This window comes from Alternaria arbusti (assembly GCF_024043155.1).
Source record: "Alternaria arbusti strain BMP 1465 chromosome Unknown scaffold_36, whole genome shotgun sequence".
Taxonomy (NCBI): Eukaryota; Fungi; Ascomycota; class Dothideomycetes; order Pleosporales; family Pleosporaceae; genus Alternaria; species Alternaria arbusti.
In genome coordinates this window covers 75,218-95,809 of record NW_026249976.1, presented here as the reverse complement: position 1 = coordinate 95,809, position 20,592 = coordinate 75,218, and the positions used below count along the sequence as shown (strand labels likewise).

The following is a 20,592-nucleotide window of genomic DNA, read 5'->3' as shown; positions in this document are numbered from 1 at the left end:
GCAGTCGGACCACGTCCGGTAGCCAACTCAACAAGCCGCACGGGGACTATAAAGTGCACAGTTGTCTACGGGTATGAGTTTCACGTGTCGGTAGAATTCGCAGCGCTCAGCTCAAGTGACTGGACTGCCTGCCGTTGGACTAAGACAAAGGAGTTAGTAGGCAGAGTGGGCCCGATGATGTAGTGCCGCGCCTGGGTCGAGCGGCCTAATGAGCAAGCAAGGCTGGTGTCCGGCTAAGCTCGTTGAGACCCTGATCAATGGACAGAGCTGGACGGCAATCTTGTGAGAGAGAGTGAGGCAGCGACAAAGAGAAAAGCGTGCCTCCTGAGGTATTTCTTTGACAGGTATGAATTAAGACAAGGAGGACCGCAGAAACAGGGTGGACGCATTGTCCCGAAGGAAAACCTACCCCACGACAGCGGCCTGGCGTTGGGCGACGAGCTAGGCGTGGAGCGAGAGAGCTATCGTGTTTGACCTCCGCCCAGAAATAGCCATAACAACACAGCACATGCATTCGGGCGGGCGCAGTACATGCTTCTCTCGACGTCGATGCTGCATCTCTCTGCTGTAACCCGTGTTCTGCATCCGTCCCAGCAGACGCCTATCTAGACCAGCCTACCAACACGCCGGTGCCAAGTTTGGCGACTGCCATCTACCGGCCCCTAACCTCTTGTACCCTTACGCCGCAGTACCCACCGAGGACAACAAAGTAATCTCTCCACATTGTCACGATAGCCTTGCTGCTTGCGGCCCTGCGCTCGCTCCACGCCCAGTGCGTCTGTGCTAATCGAGGCCCGCATCTGCTCCCTGCGTTGCGCGTAACCGTGGTAGAGGCAGCGCATTCACCATGTCGGCCGCCGCCCCATCATCGCCCGCCGTCGTGCGCACCTCTTCTTCGTCGCGCAGATCCATCGACCGCCCCCATCGCTCCCAGAGCCAGAGCCAGCCCACCGCCAGCCGCGCGCCCCCCGCAAGCCGCCATCAGCAAGGCGGCCTCCCCAACGTCGCCCGCCGAGACTACGAGCAGAGCAACGTCGCCCACGAACAGCCCTCACGACGCAGCGAAGACCCAGGCCGCACCGAACAAACCCGCCGGAGCCACACGCGGTATGCGTCTGACGCGTCGACGACTTCCGCAATGCCCGTCAATGGCGTAGCTGCCGAAGCCAGGCCGGGCCAGCCTCAGCCCGTCAACAAGCGCAGGACCACCATCACCGCACCCAGCACCGGAACATGGGCGCTCGGAAAGACCATTGGCGCCGGCAGCATGGGAAAGGTCAAGCTGGCCAAGAATGCCGAGACCGGGGAGCAGGTGTGTACTGTGGTTGTTTACATGAGGGGCATGCGACTATACGACCGCAGTCGAGTTAAGATAAAGGAAAGTGCTAATCATAACAGGCCGCCGTCAAGATCGTCCCGCGACAGTCCCAGGACCAGCACCAGAGCGCCGCCGACCGCGAACGAGCCGACCACTCCAAAGAAGTACGAACCGCCAGAGAGGCTGCCATTGTCAGTCTGCTGAACCATCCCTACATCTGCGGCATGAAGGATGTCGTGCGCACAAACTTCCACTGGTACATGATGTTCGAGTTCGTCAATGGCGGACAGATGCTCGACTACATCATCTCTCACGGCCGCCTCAAGGAAAAGCAGGCGCGCAAGTTCGCTCGACAGATTGCCAGCGCCCTGGACTACTGCCACAGGAACAGCATCGTCCACCGAGATCTCAAGATTGAGAACATCCTTATCAGCAAGATGGGCGACATCAAGATTATTGACTTTGGACTGAGTAACTTGTTCTCGCCTAGGAATCAGCTCAAGACATTCTGTGGAAGTCTGTACTTTGCCGCCCCCGAACTTCTCCAGGCCAAACAATACACTGGCCCGGAGGTCGACGTCTGGAGTTTTGGTATTGTGCTGTACGTCTTGGTCTGCGGCAAGGTGCCGTTCGATGACCAGAGCATGCCACAGCTCCATGCCAAGATTAAGAAGGGTCATGTCGACTATCCCCCATGGCTGTCCGCAGGTATGTTACGCCGACTTACAACTCCATACTGAGCTAATTTCCACCAGAATGCCGCAACCTCATCCACCGAATGCTGCAAACTGACCCCACCCAGCGACTGACCCTCTCGGAGATCATGAGCCATCCCTGGCTTACCAAGGGATTCAACAGCCCTCCTGAAAACTACCTGCCCCACAGAGAACCCGTGCAACTGCCTCTGGACAGCGAGATCATTGAGAAGATGCAGGGATTCGACTTCGGTACAACGGAGTACATCACCACGCAACTGACCAACGTGATTCAGTCAGAGGAGTACCAACGCGCCGTGCGGACAGCCGCCCGCAAGGCGACCGCACAAACACCAGAAGCGGAGAAGAAGAAGGGCATATTCGACTTTTACAAAAGACGCACTTCAATCGGAAGTCGAGAGCAGTTGACTGCCTCGTCATCCGAGGACATCCAGCGGGGAATGGATCCGGTCAATGCATACAGTCCTCTCCTTTCAGTTTATTTCTTGGTGAAGGAGAAGAGAGATCGCGAACGGCAAGAAGCAAACCCAGGTCCTGTTGCCATGCCCCAGGAGCCGGACGAAAAACCTTTGAAGATGCCAGATCTTCCGCCGCCACCAGCGGCATACACCAACTCAGCTGCCTACGAGATGGCTGGCGAAAAGCCCACAGGTGGAAGGTCGCGACCAAGAGCAAGGACCCACGGTGAAGATGACATCACCGAAGGTCTGAAACGAGTCGACCTAAATAACCCGCCCCCAGTGTTGCCGCCTCAGGTTGAGCAACCGAAGAAAGAGGGTGCTGCCGTAGGTCTGTTGCGCCGCTTCAGTACCAGAAAGTACAGGAGTCATGAGAAGGACCGGACCGTTGAGCCCTTGCCTCCACCAACTCCAGCAGTCGCAATTTCCAGTCCCGCCGAACCCGCACCGGCCCCAGTGCCAGCCACCGTGCCAAGAAAGAGCTTCAGCATTCGAAGACCACGCGGTCGCGAAGGAGGTTCTGCCTCGTATCTTCCAGACAGCGCCAACAATCAACCCGAATTACTATCACCTCCCGGCACTGGCAACAGCGCTGCGCGGAAACTCAAGGCACTCGGTCGCTCCACCAGCGTCAACTCGGCTGATCTCCGGAGACGACTCAGTCGACGCGGTCGATCTTCGGAAGACCCTGGAAACCCTCCGCCCACGAGTGGATCAGACAGAACAGATAGATCCGAGTTGAGCGCGAACAAAGTTCGACCAAACAACGATGCTGCTTCTGACGATCTCACTTCGAGCCCACGGCCCATGCAAGCTTCCCGAGCGAAATCGCTGGGCCATGCGCGAAGAGAAAGCATTCAAGCGAGGAGGATGAAGAGGGAGGCAGCAAAGGAAGCCAATGTACCCGAAGAGACAGATGCAGAGCTTGCAGAAGCGCAAGCGGAAGCTAGTCGGAGTCCAGATGCTGTGAAGCCTGTGTTCCTCAAAGGTCTTTTCAGCGTCTCAACGACAAGCACCAAGCCCCTTCCTATCATTCAGGATGATCTAATAAGGGTGCTCGACCAGCTGGGTGTTGAGTGGACCGAAGTCAAAGGTGGCTTCCGATGTCGACATGCACCTAGCATTGACATGAACAAACCCATGGACTCGCCAGCTTCCCCACCGAGTGGAGGGCACAAGAGAAAGATTAGCTTTGGGGGCTTCATGGGTGGCGACAGAGATCGTGATGAGTTCCGAGACAACCACCGAGCACCCGGGACACCAAAATCGCGCTCACGGCCATCGCCTGTAGATCAAAGCTACACGAATACCGACGAGTCTGACGGCAGCGAAGAACGGGACGAGCGACGACCAAGACGCGCATTAGCGGCAGGCGAAACATCGACGCAGGTGCAGAGCGACATGGGCTCTAGCATGAGTCTGGTGTTTGAAATTCTGATTGTCAAGGTCCCCTTGCTAACACTGCACGGCATCCAGTTTAAGAAAGTGGATGGGGGTACATGGCAGTACAAGAATATGGCTCAGACTATCCTATCAGAGCTAAGACTTTGATTGATGATAGTTCGAGTACAGATAAGAAGAAGAAGGGGTTTAGTCGTTTTCTCTTTTGATTATTTCGCGGGCATTGATTGGTAAGCATGGTTCACTTCTACGAGGGGGCTTTTGTTATGTGCAATTGTAATTCTTTTAGTGTGGGGAGGGTTTGGTTTGGCTGGAAGCACCGTTTTAAGGGTGAAGACACCCACGAATTTCATATGTTTATTCTTCTGTTATTCTTTGGTAGGGTGAGAGCGGGGAGTAGTAGATGACACGAGATGGTTTTGGATCTCGTGACATAAATGTTGATTGGCTTTCTGACTATGCTTGTGGAGTGTGTTCGCTCTGGGCCCTTGCTGTGAATTCGGTGCAAATGCTAGCAACACAGAGCTGCCTCAGTGGCTTTACCATGGTGAGGCTGTCTGCATGCAGGTCTATCACTACACGGGTATGCCATCGTAGAAGGTAGGCACGATGGAGCTTGCACCTCATACAAGACAAAAGCTAAAGAGGTCTAGAGCCTACATCGACGTTAGGTCACCTACTTTGCATGTTTTCCTGTTGATGTAAGCTGCAGGCCTGTTCGGTTTTTTTTACAGATCAACGTGCTCGCCCGCAGTGTCTTCCGACATCAGAACCCTCATCATTTGGGATAGCCCCTCCCATCTGATGAGTTGGGGCGTGGATGTGCTGTTGAGGCGTCTTGTGGAAGAGCTGCTGTGCGCCAGTTGTTGGACAACAGCGCCGGCGATGGGGGTGGAGGTGATGGAATAGGTTCGGATGCAGGTGAGCGTGGGCTGGTTCCTCCGTCTGGATCAGACATCAACTCCTTGTTAGCAAGCACTGTGTTGACAGGTAGACGACGGAGCTGACAGGATGAGGCCGTTTCTATTGCCGGTGCGACACCTTTTGCCATGTTTGGTACAGATAGCCCCTGAAGTCCTTCAGAAGCGCCTGCCTTTGGCCAGGATATATCGGACATACCGGTACCACCCTGCGGCTCTTGGGAATCATCATTAATCTGCACTACATCGTTGCTATCGATATCGCTTGTACCAGAACGTCTTGTCAGGAGGAGGAGATGAAGTCTCAGACAGTCAAATCCATGACAACCTGTGTCGCGTATCGCAGATACGTTGATCAGATACGTGCACGACCAAGCACGCGCTACATACCTACCATTACCAATATTGGATCCTCGACAATTGCGTCACGACTTAATCCTTACCACAACAAAGTCGACGTCTGCACTGTTCGACAATCTCATCACTGAGATCTTGCGTCTTTGATGGATCCGCGGATGTCTAGCAGAAGCACAGATCTGTCAACTCATTGTAGATGTCGACGCCTGATTCACTCGCACAATCACTTTATACCAGGAAAACTCTGAACAGGTTTGCAGCTTGCATTAAGATGAAAATATGCAAAGGAGATAATCTAAGGTACATGTAGGCTCTAGGAGGTTTGGGTCTTTTTCTTGCTCTTGCTGGGTCGATCTGTGTTGAGTTTCTTGCACCTTCCGCGGTCGGTCTTACAAGATGCATAGTATTGTTTGGTCCTAGAATGGATGATCTCCGCTGGGTTAAGCTGTTCCTCGGGATATTGTCTACTAAAAGGCGGGCCATCTACGAGCTATGCTCCGTACTCGTCACGCATATGTTACAGCTCGTCTTCGGACAGTTATGGAGCCATTGGCGAGCAGGTGCTATAACGAGTCTTGGTTACAGCGCCACTGCTACAAAGCACGTTAACCTAGGTAAGGACTGCACAGCCTGAAGCCTACGTTGGCGTCAAGTGACCTCCTTTGCAAGTTCCAGCTTAATGTAGTCTTCAGACCTTTTCAGCGTTTTTTCTGTATGAGGTGAAAGAATGTAGAGATAGTTGCTTTACTGAAGAAGCATGACGCCAAAAATAGCTGACTAACCGTGGAAGGCCCCGGCGCTAGCGGGGTGTTTCGCGACTCCATGAGTGCTCTCGAGTGCTGCCAGACTCACCACGTCCGATTTCCCCACCGCGTGATCTCGCAAGCAATCGCCGCCTCACCATATAAAGTCGCGCAAACCTTGTTATCTTACCTCCACCCCACAATCAATACGAACCTGTCGGTAATCGCGGCCAATGCAACATTTCCTCGCGCAACAGCAGCAGCAGCAGCAGCAGCAGTACGGCGACTGGCCCGCTCAAGCTCAAGCCCATGGCCATCACCAGCAACCGCAACACCATGTAGGCCAGCACGGACAACACCAAGCCCAGGCCGCCCAGCTGCACGCTCAACAACAACAGGCCCAGGCCGTCCAGGCGGCTGCCCAGCGACAGTACCACCAACAACTCGCCGCCAGCAATGGCACCACCCTTCCCGGCAACAACGCCGTCCCCCGCGGCCCCGCGAACGACGTCCAGACCACCGATATCGGAATGACAGAGGAGAACAGGCGCGTCTTGGAGTGGATAGCCCAGCTCATGAAGCCTGCCACGCGTGAGGCTGCTCTTCTGGAATTGAGCAAGAAGCGAGAGCAAGTTCCTGAGTTGGCTCTGATCCTCTGGCACTCTTTCGGTACGCGTATCGTGTTGTCGAGAATGCGACGGGATACTAACGACTCCAGGTGTCATGGCCTCGCTCCTCCAAGAGATCATCTCCGTCTACCCTCTGCTCAACCCGTCGCAATTGACCGCTGCTGCTTCTAACCGTGTATGCAACGCTCTTGCGCTTCTCCAGTGTGTCGCTTCGCATACCGAAACTCGCGGCCTATTCTTGAGCGGTAAGTCAGACATCGCACTGAGGAGACGTAGCTAATGCACCCACAGCGCACATCCCGCTCTTCCTTTACCCGTTCCTCAACACAACGTCCAAGTCGCGGCCTTTCGAATACCTGCGTCTTACATCTCTCGGTGTCATTGGCGCTCTGGTGAAGAACGACTCTAGTGAAGTTATCAACTTCCTCCTCACAACTGAGATCATCCCGCTTTGCCTGCGTATTATGGAGACTGGCTCGGAGCTCAGCAAGACAGTGGCCATCTTCATCGTTCAGAAGATCCTGCTAGACGACATCGGTCTTGCCTACATCTGTCAGACCTACGAGCGCTTTTATGCTGTCGGCACCGTACTCAGCAACATGGTCAACCAACTTGTGGAGCAGCAAACTGTTCGCCTGCTCAAGCACGTCGTCAGGTGCTTCCTTCGGTATGCACACTCCATGTCCGTCTTTTGTACTTGTGACTAACTTTGCCAGCTTGAGCGACAACGCTCGTGCTCGCGAGGCGCTTCGCCAGTGCTTACCAGAGCCTCTCCGTGACGCCACCTTCTCCTCTGTTCTTCGAGACGACGCAGCCACTAAGCGCTGTCTTGCTCAACTCTTGATCAACCTCTCTGACAACGTCGTCGATGCCGCCAACAACCAGCAGCTCATGCACTAGGAGACATGCAAAGGGGAGCACAAAACACCTTCTCTGCACATCTGGCACAGGTACCTTCGATGATCTTGAATACCTCTCCTTCGCCTTTTGTATATTTCTAGCTTCGGCTTTTGCTTCATTTGGCGCGGCAGTACGCGTGGACGACATACCCCTCAGTTGCGATCGGATTGGGCTTACGAAAATGGTGCGGCGGATACGGCGTTAGGGTTTCTCACACGGGATACCCCGTAGCAACACTGTGCTTGGGCAGATGCTACTTCCTTTAACTTTTGTTTGTCGACTTTGTTCTTCTTACTCTCATGGTTATGGCGAGGAGTTTTCGGGCATTGCATGGCGTAGTGCACTCATCAATGCGCGGATTCTGGGAAGAAAAGTCATGTGTATAGTATCATATCTTATTTCTTCCATGCATGCGAGTAATGCGAAGCATACTTCATCGATATTCGGGCAAGCTAGTCGTGATGTATCCTTTGTGACTGCCAAAAGTGACATGAAGGTATTCAATGAAACCCGTCTGGGGTATGCGTGGAATGGCATGTGACGTATCCCTTTAAGACACAATTTGACGGCAATATTTGAATGCAGAGAACATGAGCAAAGGCGAGATGTTATTTTCCATGTCAACCTTGGAAAGTGACTGCCATCAGTCGGGCCAAAGCGGACTAGCGTAGACTTCGCTAGCGGCGAAACGGCCACAGTCAAGCGACAAATCCGCCGCCACTTTTCTCTCTTCTTCAACCACCACCGCTACAGAGCCACCAAAGGAAACGATATCCTCTGGGAGACACATCAGCCAACATGTCGAAAATCTCTGTCGCCGGCGTTCGTACGAACGTTCAACAGCTCCTTGAGTATTCCAACGAGACCAAGAAGAGGAACTTCCTCGAGACCGTCGAGCTCCAGATCGGCCTCAAGAACTACGACCCCCAGCGTGACAAGCGTTTCTCCGGAACCATCAAGCTCCCCACCCTTCCCCGCCCTCGTAAGTCGATATCGGTGCGCAGATGAGAGAGCGCATGCTAACAAGTTCCAGGCATGAGCATCTGCGTTCTCGGTGACCAGCACGACATTGACCGTGCCAAGCACCATGGTGTCGATGCCATGAGCACTGATGTAAGCATCCCCCGAAGTCTTTCGCTAGACATGTCTAACAGTTCCACAGGACTTGAAGAAGCTCAACAAGAACAAGAAGCTCATCAAGAAGCTCGCGAAGAAGTACGACGCCTTCGTTGCCTCCGACGCCCTCATCAAGCAGATTCCCCGTCTCCTCGGACCCGGTCTCTCCAAGGCCGGAAAGTTCCCCACACCCGTCTCGCACGCTGAGGACCTCGCCAACAAGATGAACGAAGTCAAGTCCACCATCAAGTTCCAGTTGAAGAAGGTTCTGTGCATGGGTGTCGCTATCGGCAACGTTGGCATGACTGAGGACGAGCTGATCGGTAACATCATGTTGGCCATCAACTACCTCGTCTCGCTGCTTAAGAAGGGATGGCAGAACGTGGGCTCCTTGACCATCAAGGCCACCATGAGCCCCCCCAAGCGCCTCTACTAGAGAGTTGGTCGCTACGTCTGCTGGGTTATGTCGTGGTGAGCTGTCGAAAGACGGCTTGTCACGAATCACGATCTTACGGAATCTCGATGGAACGAACAATGGGTCTAGCTAGCTTGAATGCATGCATGAACCCATAAATATTGTCTTTGCCGTGAAACCATACTGTGATTGGGCCTTGATCTCTACGCTGAATCTGCGCATGCGATGAACTTGAATGGCGTCACTGAAGTCTCGACCTTCACTGTGAACACAAGCTATCCCGTTGCAGCCTGATATCCGCGCTCCCATCTCGAATTTTCACCTCGCACGGCCAACCATCCACTCTACCAACCTCTCCCGCCTTGCGCCCCACCACCGAACTTTTCCCATCCAAACCTGCAATACTCTGTGCGCAGCGCTGACTAATCCCCACTCTAGCTCCTTGGCACCACATACAAAACCACGCACGCCTCCGTCCCTCGTTCTGTTTCTCCATCATCAGTTAGGAAATCTACATCCTATGTATATTATCGTGGCTCCACGCAAGTGGCATGCTGAGAGTTGTCCCTCCTTTCTCTGTGGACAGTTCTCCGTTCCCGGCCCCGTAGATCGATATCCGCCCGTCATCCTTACCAATTGCAATTATCCGTGAAAAGATGGATTGGAGTTGTGGGACGGTGTGGGACACCTCTTGTCTGTGAATGTGCAGTTTGTGATTCAGTTCTGGCTTCGGCGCTCAACTCATCAGAGTCTGGTCGCTGAGATGATGCTGTCTTGTCTATCGCGCAAACATGATGTTACGATGCTGCGCAGAACTTTCCGAAGTTTTTGTGGGGCATCTCAGCTCAACGCGTTGCGACTTGAGAGAGACGTTATGCTTCAAAGACACGCGATACCAGAGTGCGCTCAAGCTACCATCAGCGATGCATTGCTACCTAGGTACATGTAGGGTATATCGGGGTTAAACTTGGCTGTGCATATCGCCCTGCCCGCGTTCGATGGCGCAGGAACGGCCCTGTAGCTGGCTGCACATCACGTTCTCTGCTCAGACCGCATGGCCACGTCTAGATATGCAATGAGATGAGATTATATGCTCTGCCACATTATGTATCTATGCACCGTCTACACAAGTCCACCTCATCACCGTGGTGTGTCCCTCCACTTGTCGAACGCCACCTCAGCAGACTCGCTCGTAATGCCACACCGTTCACCCAGCATACTCCACGTCCTCATCCGTATAATTTTCTCGACTGCCCTCTCATTGCGCATGAGCATGGCCAAGCTCTCCGTCCTCGCCTCCTGTGGGAAGTAGCTCCCCGAGTATGGATCTAATCGCTCATCCACGGTCCTCTCTCTCGCTTTGGCGTCTTCGATCTGCCGTAGTACACTGTCCGGATCGTCTGGGTCTGGCGATGTCGCAACACCCGCGCAGTAGTCCAAGACATCTGATCGCACTGCCCAGCTCGGGAACAGCACCTTCTCCTTGAACCCCTCACATTGCTCTGGCTGTAGCGACCGACCGTGATCAGGCGACGGTAGCTGTCGTGTGCTTGTAGAAGTCGGGTCGAAGCCTCGTTGTGCGGGTGTGAGGAGGGCGTTGAGGTTCTGTGTTATGGAGTCGTCGATTGCACCGCGTGATATGCGGAGGAAGTCTGTTTCAGCCGACTTGCGCATTAGTTAGTGAGCTGGCTAGCAAGTCTATGGGAGTGCTGACCTCGCAGTGCGGTTTGGTTGAAGCAAAATTGTGGCGTGAGGCGAGGTGCCGCAGATGGTTTCGACATTTTCGGCGGCGACGAGGGCTGGGACGGGGTGGTAGAGGTAGACGGCTCCGAACGTTTCCAGAAGTAGTTCGCCAGCTTGAAAACGGTTAATATTAGTATACACGGTGTTTTGTAGAGCTGCAAAGTTGCAGATGTCAATGCTGGAGATGCCGCCTAGTCCATGGCGTGTAATGATGTCAGCACCCCATCCAAGGGAAAATAGGACAGCTACCTCTGCAAAGCACAACTATAGACAGAAAAGCTAAGAGAACTACATTGCCTTTGCATCTCACAGCAGTGTATTTCCAACACTAATGTAGGCTGCAAGGCACTTGTTCAGTTTTCCCGTGAACGCGATATCAGCAAGGGTCTGCTCGCTCGAGGTTCGCGTTTGGCAAGCGCGTAGGAGGCGCGCTTTGATACCCGTGGACGCGCCTGCCGCCTGGAACACCATGCCCTTCCGCTTCGCTGCCTGTTGCACTTCAACAACACGACTCCATTTAAAGTCAGCGCCCTCAATCCGATTGTTGCAGTCGTCTTCCATCTTTCTACGCCACAATTGCCCTCAGCAGCCTGGTGGCGCACACGACACTCGCACTTTCGTAGCCATGGCTCCGAAGCAGGCCACTCTCGGGTATGTAAAGTCTTCTCAGACTACGTTAGGGTGCGGCGACGGCATTGGAATTCTCCTACAAGCCAATTGGACAACGCTTACGGTCTCTACAGAAAGTTCTTCGGGAAACCCAACGGCGACGCAGCGAAGCAACAATCGAAACTCTCCTTCTCCACGAGGCCGAAGCCTGCAAAGAAAGACGTAGAAGCCAAAGAGGAACCTAAGTCATCGCCAGAAGAGGTGAAGAAAGAAGAGAATGACGAAGTCGATTCAGACGCAGACGTCAGGGCACCTGCCAAGGAGAAGGTAGAGGCGGATGACGATGCGATGGAAGTCGATAGTACAACCTCCGACACAGGGAAGAAGAGACAAATAAAAGAAGAGGAAGAGGAGGAGTCCGAAGAAGAACCCCCCACAAAACGACAACGGAGAAAGCCAGCGCAGGAGAAGGAGAAGCCAAAGAAAGCAGCTGCGAAGCCAAAGGCAGACAAAGCACCAGCAAAGTCGAAGAAGGCGGCTGCTAAACCGAAAGCTGCAACACCAGAGGACGACGACGAGGAAGTGTCAGCACCGGCGAAGGTCGCGAAGGGCAAGAAGAAAGAGGCGAAATCGTCACCTGTACCCGAGGATGATGCCGACTCAAACAAGGAAGAGGAAGAGATTGTGAGCTCCGAAGAGGAGCCAGAAGAGGTCAAGACCAAGGCGAGGAAGAAGGTTCAGACAACGCTTTCGTCCAACACCAAGGACCCATATCCTGACTGGAAACCGGGTGAGCCAGTGCCATACGCCGCACTCTGCACAACGTTTTCAAAGATCGAAATGACGACGAAGCGCCTGGAGATTCTCGCCCACTGCTCGCTCTTCCTCCGCCAAGTCTTGCGACTGACACCATCTGACATGCTCCCAACCGTCATGCTCATGGTGAACAAGCTCGCAGCCGACTACGCAGGCATCGAGCTCGGTATCGGCGAGTCTCTGATCATGAAGGCTGTCTCCGAGAGTACTGGTCGAAACCTACAACAGATCAAGAGCGACCAGAACGAGATTGGTGATCTTGGACTTGTTGCAGCGAAGAGTCGATCCAAACAGCCTACCATGTTCAAGCCCAAGGCTTTGACAATAGAAGGCGTACGCAAGGGCCTCATGGGGATTGCTACTGTTGAAGGACAAGGTGCTCAAGGACGAAAGGTGGACGGTATCAAGAAGCTTCTATCGGCAGCTGATGCGCACAACTCGGGCAAGCATGTTGACATTGAAAAGGACAAGGGTGGACCTAGCGAAGCCAAGTTCATCGTCCGGACACTAGAGGGAAAGCTTCGATTGGGTCTTGCTGAGAAGACTGTGGTAGTCGCTGTCGCGCAAGCTATGATCTTCCACGAGATGTCACAGAAGGGCAAGACGACATCGACTGAAGACTTGGCAAAGGCCGAGGCCACGCTGAAGACCGTCTACAGTGAGCTTCCCAGCTACGAAGTCATCATACCCGCTATGCTTGAGCACGGTATCATGAACCTACGAGAGAACTGTCGCCTGCAGCCTGGTGTACCGCTCAAACCTATGCTTGCCAAACCAACAAAGTCAATCACAGAAGTTTTGGATCGTTTTGAAGGCAAGGACTTCACGTGCGAGTACAAATACGACGGCGAGCGTGCTCAAATACACTTTGTCTCTCACGACGCAAAAATGGAGCTGGCGACTGCTGCTCCTACAGCCGGCAAGAGCGACCGTGGTGTTTCAAATATCTTCTCACGAAACTCGGAAGACTTGTCCAAAAAGTACCCTGATATTCTGGCCAAGCTGCCTACCTGGGTCAAGGAAGGCACCCAAAGCTTCGTTCTTGATTGCGAGACGGTTGCTTGGGACATGGTGGAAAAGAAGGTGTTGCCATTCCAACAGCTCATGACGCGAAAGAGGAAAGACGTCAAGGTCGAGGACGTGAAGGTCAAGGTCTGCGTATTCGCTTTCGATCTCCTCTACTTGAACGGCGAGGTAAGCTTCTTGATTTCTACTTACCGCATCGTCGCTAACAATCGCAGGCTCTCGTGACCAAGTCTTTCCGTGAGCGTCGTGAACATCTCAATGAAGCCTTCATACCTGTTGAAGGAGAGTTTGCACTCGCCAAGTTTGGCAACACCAACGAGCTGGAAGAGATCCAAATTCTTCTTGAAGACTCCGTCAAGGAAGGCTGCGAAGGCCTCATGGTAAAGATGCTGGACGGACCAGAGTCCTACTATGAGCCATCCAAGCGCTCGCAGAACTGGCTCAAGGTCAAGAAAGATTATCTTGCCGGCGTGGGCGACTCTCTGGATCTTGTTGTCCTGGGGGCCTATTACGGCAAGGGTAAGCGCACAAGCTGGTATGGCGCCTTCCTGCTCGCCTGCTACAACCCCTCGACGGAGAAGTACGAGACTGTTTGCAACATCGGTACCGGTTTCTCGGAAGCTATTCTTGAGACTCTCCACAAGACGCTCTCCGAGATCGTTATCGACCGCCCTAAACCCTTCTATACCCATTCTACCGGCAACAAAGACCAGCCCGATGTCTGGTTTGAGCCGCGCTATGTCTGGGAAGTCAAGACGGCCGATTTAACCCTGTCTCCACGCTACAGGGCTGCCGCAGATGAGGTGTCTGGTGGCGGCAAGGGCGTCAGTCTGAGGTTCCCCCGATTCATCAAGGAGAGAGACGACAAGAAGCCTGATCAAGCAAGCTCAAGTCGCATGATTGCTGAGATGTACCAGAGGCAGGAGAGTGTCAGCAAAAGCAAGGGCCCGAGTGCTGATGATGACTTTGAATATTGAGGTGGTGATGGTTCAGGTCAAGCGGAATGGGGTACAATATTGCAGGAAGATATTTCATGTCCTGTGACGAGGATTCTATAGCATAGTAACGCCGAAACTTCCAGGTCGTTGACTCGCGACCCATGATGAATACTGACTCGCTCATTCGCAACGAAGTACTCGAACAATCGAAAGCTCGTATAGTGGGAATCTTGGCCTGCTCTACACTAATACCATAACATAGATGCCCTAGTAGTACATATCTCCTTCTAGTATTGCTATTCATCAAGGTTTCCAAACCACAAGCATGGCCACAATCGACGATATCCTCGCTTACAAATAATCAGTACCACCCCAACGGTGACAAGGCGGCCAGCTTCGTCAAGCAGCCAAGCCGGCCTCCGTCCAATTCACGGCATTCGCCATCGCAGACATCACGCTACGAAGACAAACACATCGAGAAACCCATGAACCATCGGCCCACAAACAGGCCACAACAGTCCCCACATTCTACTTCTGCAAACTCCACCCTGGCCCTAGCTCCCCTCGCCTTGGGTCTGTGAGAGAAGAGCGGCACGAACCTCCGCGCTCCACTAGGGCGTCGTTCCGGCGCAATCTTAGCTCCTCATTGGCCCAACGTGTCTCCCGAACCGATTGCGGCATCCTCGCGTAGTGTGATTGAGGTCTTGGGAGTAGGACAGTGATCGCGATTTGGGGCGATGCTCCGCGGAACAATTCGCTGGTGTGGGATGGGTTCACCTTTTTTCTTTGACGCAATTGGATTACCTGTTTGAGATGGGTGTGGATCAGCGCAGGGGATTGGTTCGGATTCGGATTCCGTGGGTGTGGCCAATGTGGTGGGCAGAGCATGATGCAGGTGGTGATTGAAAGGGGTGTTGCTGGTACGATTATGCTGGTGAGAGACTTTGTTGTAGTGGATCTGGAATTGTTGGTGCTTGCAGCTTGGAGTCTTCTTGTCTAGATGATACCGGTTTCAATCTATTGTGCATGCATCCTTCTCGTTGTTTGTGTCACTGGCGGCGGGAACAACAACTAGGTAGGTAAATCTCGCGAGCTGTGGTTTCGGTCTTGCAGATCAGCAGCTTCCGATCCGAACCAAGCCTGTCATCCGAGAAGGGTGTAAGATTAGTCTAGCAGAAAGCTAGAACGAACTGCGGATATAGGTGTAGTGTCTCAAGTCCCATGAAAACTCATGTCATGACTAGGCAGTGCAAGGCAGAAGCAAATGCCTATAACCGGCGCTTATAACCTAGCATCAGCGCCAACACACCCTCGCCAGTACCAGAAGGTCGCAAAGATTACTTACAATCGGCGATATACCACAACACCATGAGTAGTAGTCGCAGTACCTGGTAGTTCAAAACCCCACTGCGGCACACGCACCCACACCTACCGGCCAATACAACTGACATCGGGCAAATCAACCCCGACCCATTTCCACGGACCGCACTGCCCACACGCCAAACTACCAGCTAACATTACCGAAAAACCCATAACCAGGAACTACCCCATCCCAACAATCGCATTTGAGGCGACCAAGAAGTGAAACCCCCATAATAAACTCTTCGGGTTTAGTTCATCAGCAACAATGCGTATGCAGGGTCCATGACCCGGTGGCGAAAGGCAACGCTACAGGCCACGCGATCGGCGGATAGCGTGGTTAGCGACGTTCTTACATATCCGTGAGGGATCGCAAGAGCTGTGGCAAGATTGAGGAATTCGAATCGAGAAGACGTTTGGTCCGCAAGCGGGCGGAGCGAGTGGGTAATATTGATGTTTTGCGAGGGTGAGTCGTATTGTTTTCTGATAAACCAAGTTGGCTTTAGTTGTACAAGTACAGTCAATCCAATTTCCGAATGTCCCTTTGGAATGGTGTGTGCCTTTCTGTGCACTCTCCGGTTCCCTTTCACTTCTCAATTCTTCACACCTTTTTTGCCCCCGACTGTTTGTATGCTATCCTCCCTTCCTTATGCACGCGTAGGAATCTGTCTTGAAGCCACCCCTTCCCTTGGACTGGCTGATTGCTTGCAGATTTCTGCTAAGCAGAAGAAGGAAGCAACACCTGTTAGGCGCCGTCTCGTGCGTAATGCAACCGCAACAGACCAGTCCAGCTATTTCCGGCGACAGTGCTGCGGCACGCCCTCTACGCCCTCTCCTCCCTGCAGCCTCACCGAGAGTCGAGGCTCCACCATCGCAACCGAAGCGAGCTCGCGTTTCTCTAGCTTGTGCAGCCTGCAGAAGTCGTAAAACCAAGGTACCGACAGACCAAGTACATTGCATGTATATAAAGCAACATCAGCAAAGTAGCCTTCTGATCTTTTGAACCCATAGTGCAACGGCGACCGTCCCAGTTGCAGTGAATGCACGTCCCGCGATTCCGTGTGCCAGTACACGGAAACAGAGAACACTCAGTCGAAACGTAAACATCAAGACCTGGAAGAGTTGTTCGAGATGCTCAAGTCGCTGCCGGATGAGGAAGCGAGTGAGATCCTGGCGAGAATCAGAGCTGGTGTGGATCCGAGAGACATTGTTGATAGCGTGAAGCATGGTAATATGCTTGTGCAGTTTGCTGCGACGTTTGGAGAAAGTAGGGGTAGTGTGAGCAGCGAGGTTGATGGAGGTAGTGTGGGCGGAAGTGGAGATTTGTCGGGCGAAATGCAGGAGCCGGGGATGGATGCGGACTCACCATCCAAGCAGAATAGCTGACGAACTGAATCAAAAATACCTGGCATGCGTCGGCATCAACGTGGCGGGTCCATTCTTGGCTGGCCAGGCGTATGTCAGACCTGCGAAATGGCCCTTTTCCAAGTCTATCCCGAGCTTTCGATGCACACCTGATGCCTCTATATTCATCGCACGCAGTCGTACAATCATGCGGTGAGATCGTCTTGGTTTGTGTGTCGAAACAGATGGTCCCTGAGTTGTGCCCAAACGTACCTCTGGGGTGAATTGCCGGACGTTTGTACGTATGATATCATGTTCTTTCTAAAGAGGTTGATTTCCCATTCATCTTCCGTCCAAGTCCAGACGTCATCCTCAAACAATACCTTGAGATCGATCTCTTCGCTGTGATACTCGACTTTGACTACGAAGCCTTTGGCTCTCAGCCCATGGTAGGTGCGAGCGACAAGTTTCAGGAACAGCGAACCATGATCCCAGCCCGGGCCCAAGTCTTCTTCTTGTCGTATAGCCAAGGTAACAACTCTGGCTCGGGTCTGCATGTGGCGACGGTGTTCGTTGTGAGTAGTAACACGTTCAGTGTGTGAAATGTCCAGCAAAGCCGTGACGCCGTCATTGATCTCTGAAAGATAGTCTTCTCGTGTATAAGCCGTTGCATCCGCCGTGCGCGAGCCTTGATCGTGTGTCTTGCTCTCCTGAATCTCGGAGAATTCGCTGTCAGTCAGCGCGTCACACTGGAAGGTCACACGCAGATCCAAATTCCTTGCCAGCTCTTCCATGGTAAATCCAACACCAAATGCGTCTCTCCTCACGAAGTCCGCCACGGAAGTGTCGAGCAATAGGCATTCAGCTACGGGATCCTTGTCGTCAACTGGGCGCAGGTCTTTGCCGACGATATCCTGGAATAGCTTGAGGGCCTCTTTAGCGAACACGGGTCCTACGAAAGTCTTGTCGATGAAATGAGGCCTAAAGATGGGTGTACGAAGTCAGTGTTTGTCTCACATGCAGTTCGTACATAGGCAATTACTTGCGGTCGAAGGTTCATGTACAGCATTGATAACCCTGCTGGTGTGTCGGGATCGTGGTCTATGCTGAACCAAGGCTCATGGAACAGTTCCCACCAACAGATTACACTGCGAGTCGGATCGTGTTTTTCGTCCGGTTGCCATAACTGCATGTAGATGTTGTCCCGCAGCTCTCGTGGTAATGTCAAAATACGTGCGACGACGTCCATGTTTGCAGCATTCGTGTAGCGAATAATGGCTGCGTGTAAAACATCTGTCAAGTGGTCATAGCGACGCAGCCTCTCATCCACGCCATCCTCGGATGATGCGGTATTCCGGAGGTGAAGTTTGCAGTTGAGGCTGGCTCTATGGCTGTAATTAATTTTGGAAGCTGACGGCTGTCGCAGTACTTACTGCTTTAGATCACGTTCAGCGCACTCCCGCGCTCGCTCGAGTTGCTGATACATTGTTGGCGCATCTAGGATGTAATGACGCATAAACCCAAAGACGTTGGTGAGACGGTTGCGCAGATGATGTAGAGGCAAGGGCAGTCGTTACGAGGCGAGGTACGATTCGTTAGCCACGCCTGCGGGTGACTCATCAAAAGGCGTTCATCCGCAGTAAATATCGACTGCAAGGGTACAAGGCTCCCTTTTCATTCGTACACGTCCCTGGATGTCGCCTATCGTGACCGGAGCTCTGGATAATAGCTGTAGGCCTCGGGTACAGGTGGACGTTGCCTCGTCTCGACGCCCCGTGATTCCCAGGGCTCATTCCGCGTTCAGGACAGCGGATCATCCCTTGGGATAGTTATTTCTAATGAAGTGAAGTTGCTTGCAGCTGCCAATTAAGCGTGGAGGCTACGTGATGTTGCTAGGACTTGAGTGTACAACCTCCAGTCGCGGTCCTATCGATAAGCAACTTTAATCGCTTCCCACCAAACACCTAAGCAACGTGCCCTGCAGACGGCTTGGTGATCGCATCCCACGATATCACCACCAGCGCCATGAAGCCTGGCAATCTGCCAATGCGCGCACAGTCGCGGCCAATATGTCAGTTGTGTGACTATATACTGCAGAAGCCTGCAAGCCGCCGCGCATTCCTCTCCGCATCCTCACTCCGAACACCCTCGATACGGCGGCAAAACGCGCGAACCACGACTCTGACACCCCGTATATCGGTACGAGGCATCGCGACAACACCTCGGACGGCAGCAGCGATTGACACGCGCGACGATGGCGGCCTACATACGTCGGACAGAATTGCGGCGTTGAAGAGTCACCTTGCCCAAGTGGAGGCGCGAATACAGGAAATATTCAATTCACCCAAGGTCGAGAAGGAGCACGTTATAATGGAGGCGTTTGAAGGACTGGACAGCATTGCGCAAGAAGCCATTGCCATACGCGCACGCCAGCCTCAACTACAGAAGGCGGCAATAAGGCAGAGCTCAGCGGGCGCCATACTCTCTGGACTGGACGGGGATGAGACGGCAGAGACGGCGAAAAGAAAGAGTTCGAAAATGCTGGGACTGGATGCCCTGCCCTCGCCGTCGTATCTTTCGAAGCTCGCTGAGCGTCTCCTCAAGCACGAGAAAGTCTTCCTATCACCGAACGTCCTCGCTATATACATCCACCTGCAGCGACTACTTGCCCGCCCGAAGACTATTCCCGAGGCACTTTACCTCTACGCCAACAAACCAGTCCCAGTGGAAGGCTCGTCACCACCCAAGTTCTCCAAGCCCTCGCCCAAGTCGGCTAAGCAGGTCATTCCAGCTGATCTCGCTGACGAAGCGCTCACGGCCGCCATTGATGCGAAAGACTTGGCACTGGCCCTAGATGTCGTCGACCACACCTACCGCGCTCCTGCATGGCGGCGGCATCGCATACTCACAAAGATGGGCTTACCGGGGGTACTCGTCGGCCTCACCCCACTCGCTCTCTACATGATCGCCCAGGAACTCTCCGTCTACAGCGGCTTCATCGACCCGTGGACCTTCAAGCTCTACGCCTTCATGGGCATGAGCACGTATGTCTTGTGCACCGGCACGCTCGGATTCGTCGCTCTTACAACATACAACGATCACCACGACCGAGTGGTCTGGAGGCCTGGTGTCCCGCTGCTGGATCGATACATAAGGGAAGATGAGCGGGCGGCATTGGATCGTATTGCATGCGCATGGGGTTTTAAGGAGGTGTGGAGACGGGGTGATGAGGAGGGTGATGATTGGGAGGGGTTGAGGCAGTTGGTGCTGCTCCGGGGTATGGTGCTCGATAAGCCGGATCTGATGCCTGGTATGAATCCTGGAAGATAGTGGAAGTATGTATCAAAGCAATGGACACGTATCACATTCTACTAGAATACACGTGCTGAAATATCGAGTTCTGTGTACTAGGGTAGGGCTAGCAGAATACACGTCCAGGAGAGATGCAAAAAGCTAGTTCTCAACACCGAACAGACCTGGAATGTGTCGTAGGGCTTAATTACTATTATCAGGATCTTGCAGACAAAAAAGAGATGTTTTCCTTGCGGGATGTCCTCTCCATGGGCAAAAAAATCGGTTTGATGCGACACCTGTGTGATTCGAACACACGCTCCCGAAGGAACTGGCTAACTTTCCGGTGAAGGACTAGCAGGCCAGCGCGTTAACCACTCCCTAGAATTTGGATTAGCAAGCGTTGATGGCAGGGGGACTGGAGGAGCTCGTACGCCAAAGTGCCGGAAAATCATGTATTTTACTGATTGATGCAATCTTGACAAGGTAGAGA

The 20,592-nt window shown here is 53.2% G+C and overlaps 7 protein-coding genes across 7 annotated transcripts; 5 read left to right on the top strand and 2 right to left on the bottom strand.

Annotated features, from left to right (window-relative positions):
- Positions 1–847: 847 nt before the first annotated feature.
- On the top strand, positions 848–4,043 carry J4E86_011536 (uncharacterized protein; the record flags this gene model as incomplete). Its single annotated transcript, XM_051452027.1, has 3 exons — positions 848–1,312; positions 1,399–2,026; positions 2,074–4,043. 3 exons carry the CDS (start codon positions 848–850, stop codon positions 4,041–4,043), a joined length of 3,063 nt encoding a protein of 1,020 aa, XP_051296823.1.
- A 2,103-nt stretch (positions 4,044–6,146) lies between these two features.
- Positions 6,147–7,442, top strand: RCD1 (Cell differentiation protein rcd1; the record flags this gene model as incomplete). Its single annotated transcript, XM_051452026.1, has 4 exons — positions 6,147–6,582; positions 6,632–6,787; positions 6,834–7,209; positions 7,259–7,442. 4 exons carry the CDS (start codon positions 6,147–6,149, stop codon positions 7,440–7,442), a joined length of 1,152 nt encoding a protein of 383 aa, XP_051296822.1.
- A 798-nt stretch (positions 7,443–8,240) lies between these two features.
- CRP74 (60S ribosomal protein L10a) lies at positions 8,241–8,994 on the top strand (the record flags this gene model as incomplete). Its single annotated transcript, XM_051452025.1, has 3 exons — positions 8,241–8,424; positions 8,476–8,555; positions 8,605–8,994. 3 exons carry the CDS (start codon positions 8,241–8,243, stop codon positions 8,992–8,994), a joined length of 654 nt encoding a protein of 217 aa, XP_051296821.1.
- A 1,119-nt stretch (positions 8,995–10,113) lies between these two features.
- On the bottom strand, positions 10,114–10,754 carry J4E86_011533 (uncharacterized protein; the record flags this gene model as incomplete). Its single annotated transcript, XM_051452024.1, has 2 exons — positions 10,114–10,625; positions 10,688–10,754. The coding sequence occupies 2 exons, from the start codon at positions 10,752–10,754 to the stop codon at positions 10,114–10,116; spliced, it is 579 nt and encodes a 192-aa protein (XP_051296820.1).
- Positions 10,755–11,341: 587 nt separating this feature from the next.
- J4E86_011532 (uncharacterized protein) lies at positions 11,342–14,144 on the top strand (the record flags this gene model as incomplete). Its single annotated transcript, XM_051452023.1, has 3 exons — positions 11,342–11,367; positions 11,460–13,335; positions 13,383–14,144. 3 exons carry the CDS (start codon positions 11,342–11,344, stop codon positions 14,142–14,144), a joined length of 2,664 nt encoding a protein of 887 aa, XP_051296819.1.
- A 2,870-nt stretch (positions 14,145–17,014) lies between these two features.
- Positions 17,015–18,057, bottom strand: J4E86_011531 (uncharacterized protein; the record flags this gene model as incomplete). Its single annotated transcript, XM_051452022.1, has 2 exons — positions 17,015–17,789; positions 17,885–18,057. The coding sequence occupies 2 exons, from the start codon at positions 18,055–18,057 to the stop codon at positions 17,015–17,017; spliced, it is 948 nt and encodes a 315-aa protein (XP_051296818.1).
- A 776-nt stretch (positions 18,058–18,833) lies between these two features.
- J4E86_011530 (uncharacterized protein) lies at positions 18,834–20,138 on the top strand (the record flags this gene model as incomplete). Its single annotated transcript, XM_051452021.1, has 1 exon — positions 18,834–20,138. One exon carries the CDS (start codon positions 18,834–18,836, stop codon positions 20,136–20,138), a length of 1,305 nt encoding a protein of 434 aa, XP_051296817.1.
- Between the last annotated feature and the right edge of the window lie 454 nt (positions 20,139–20,592).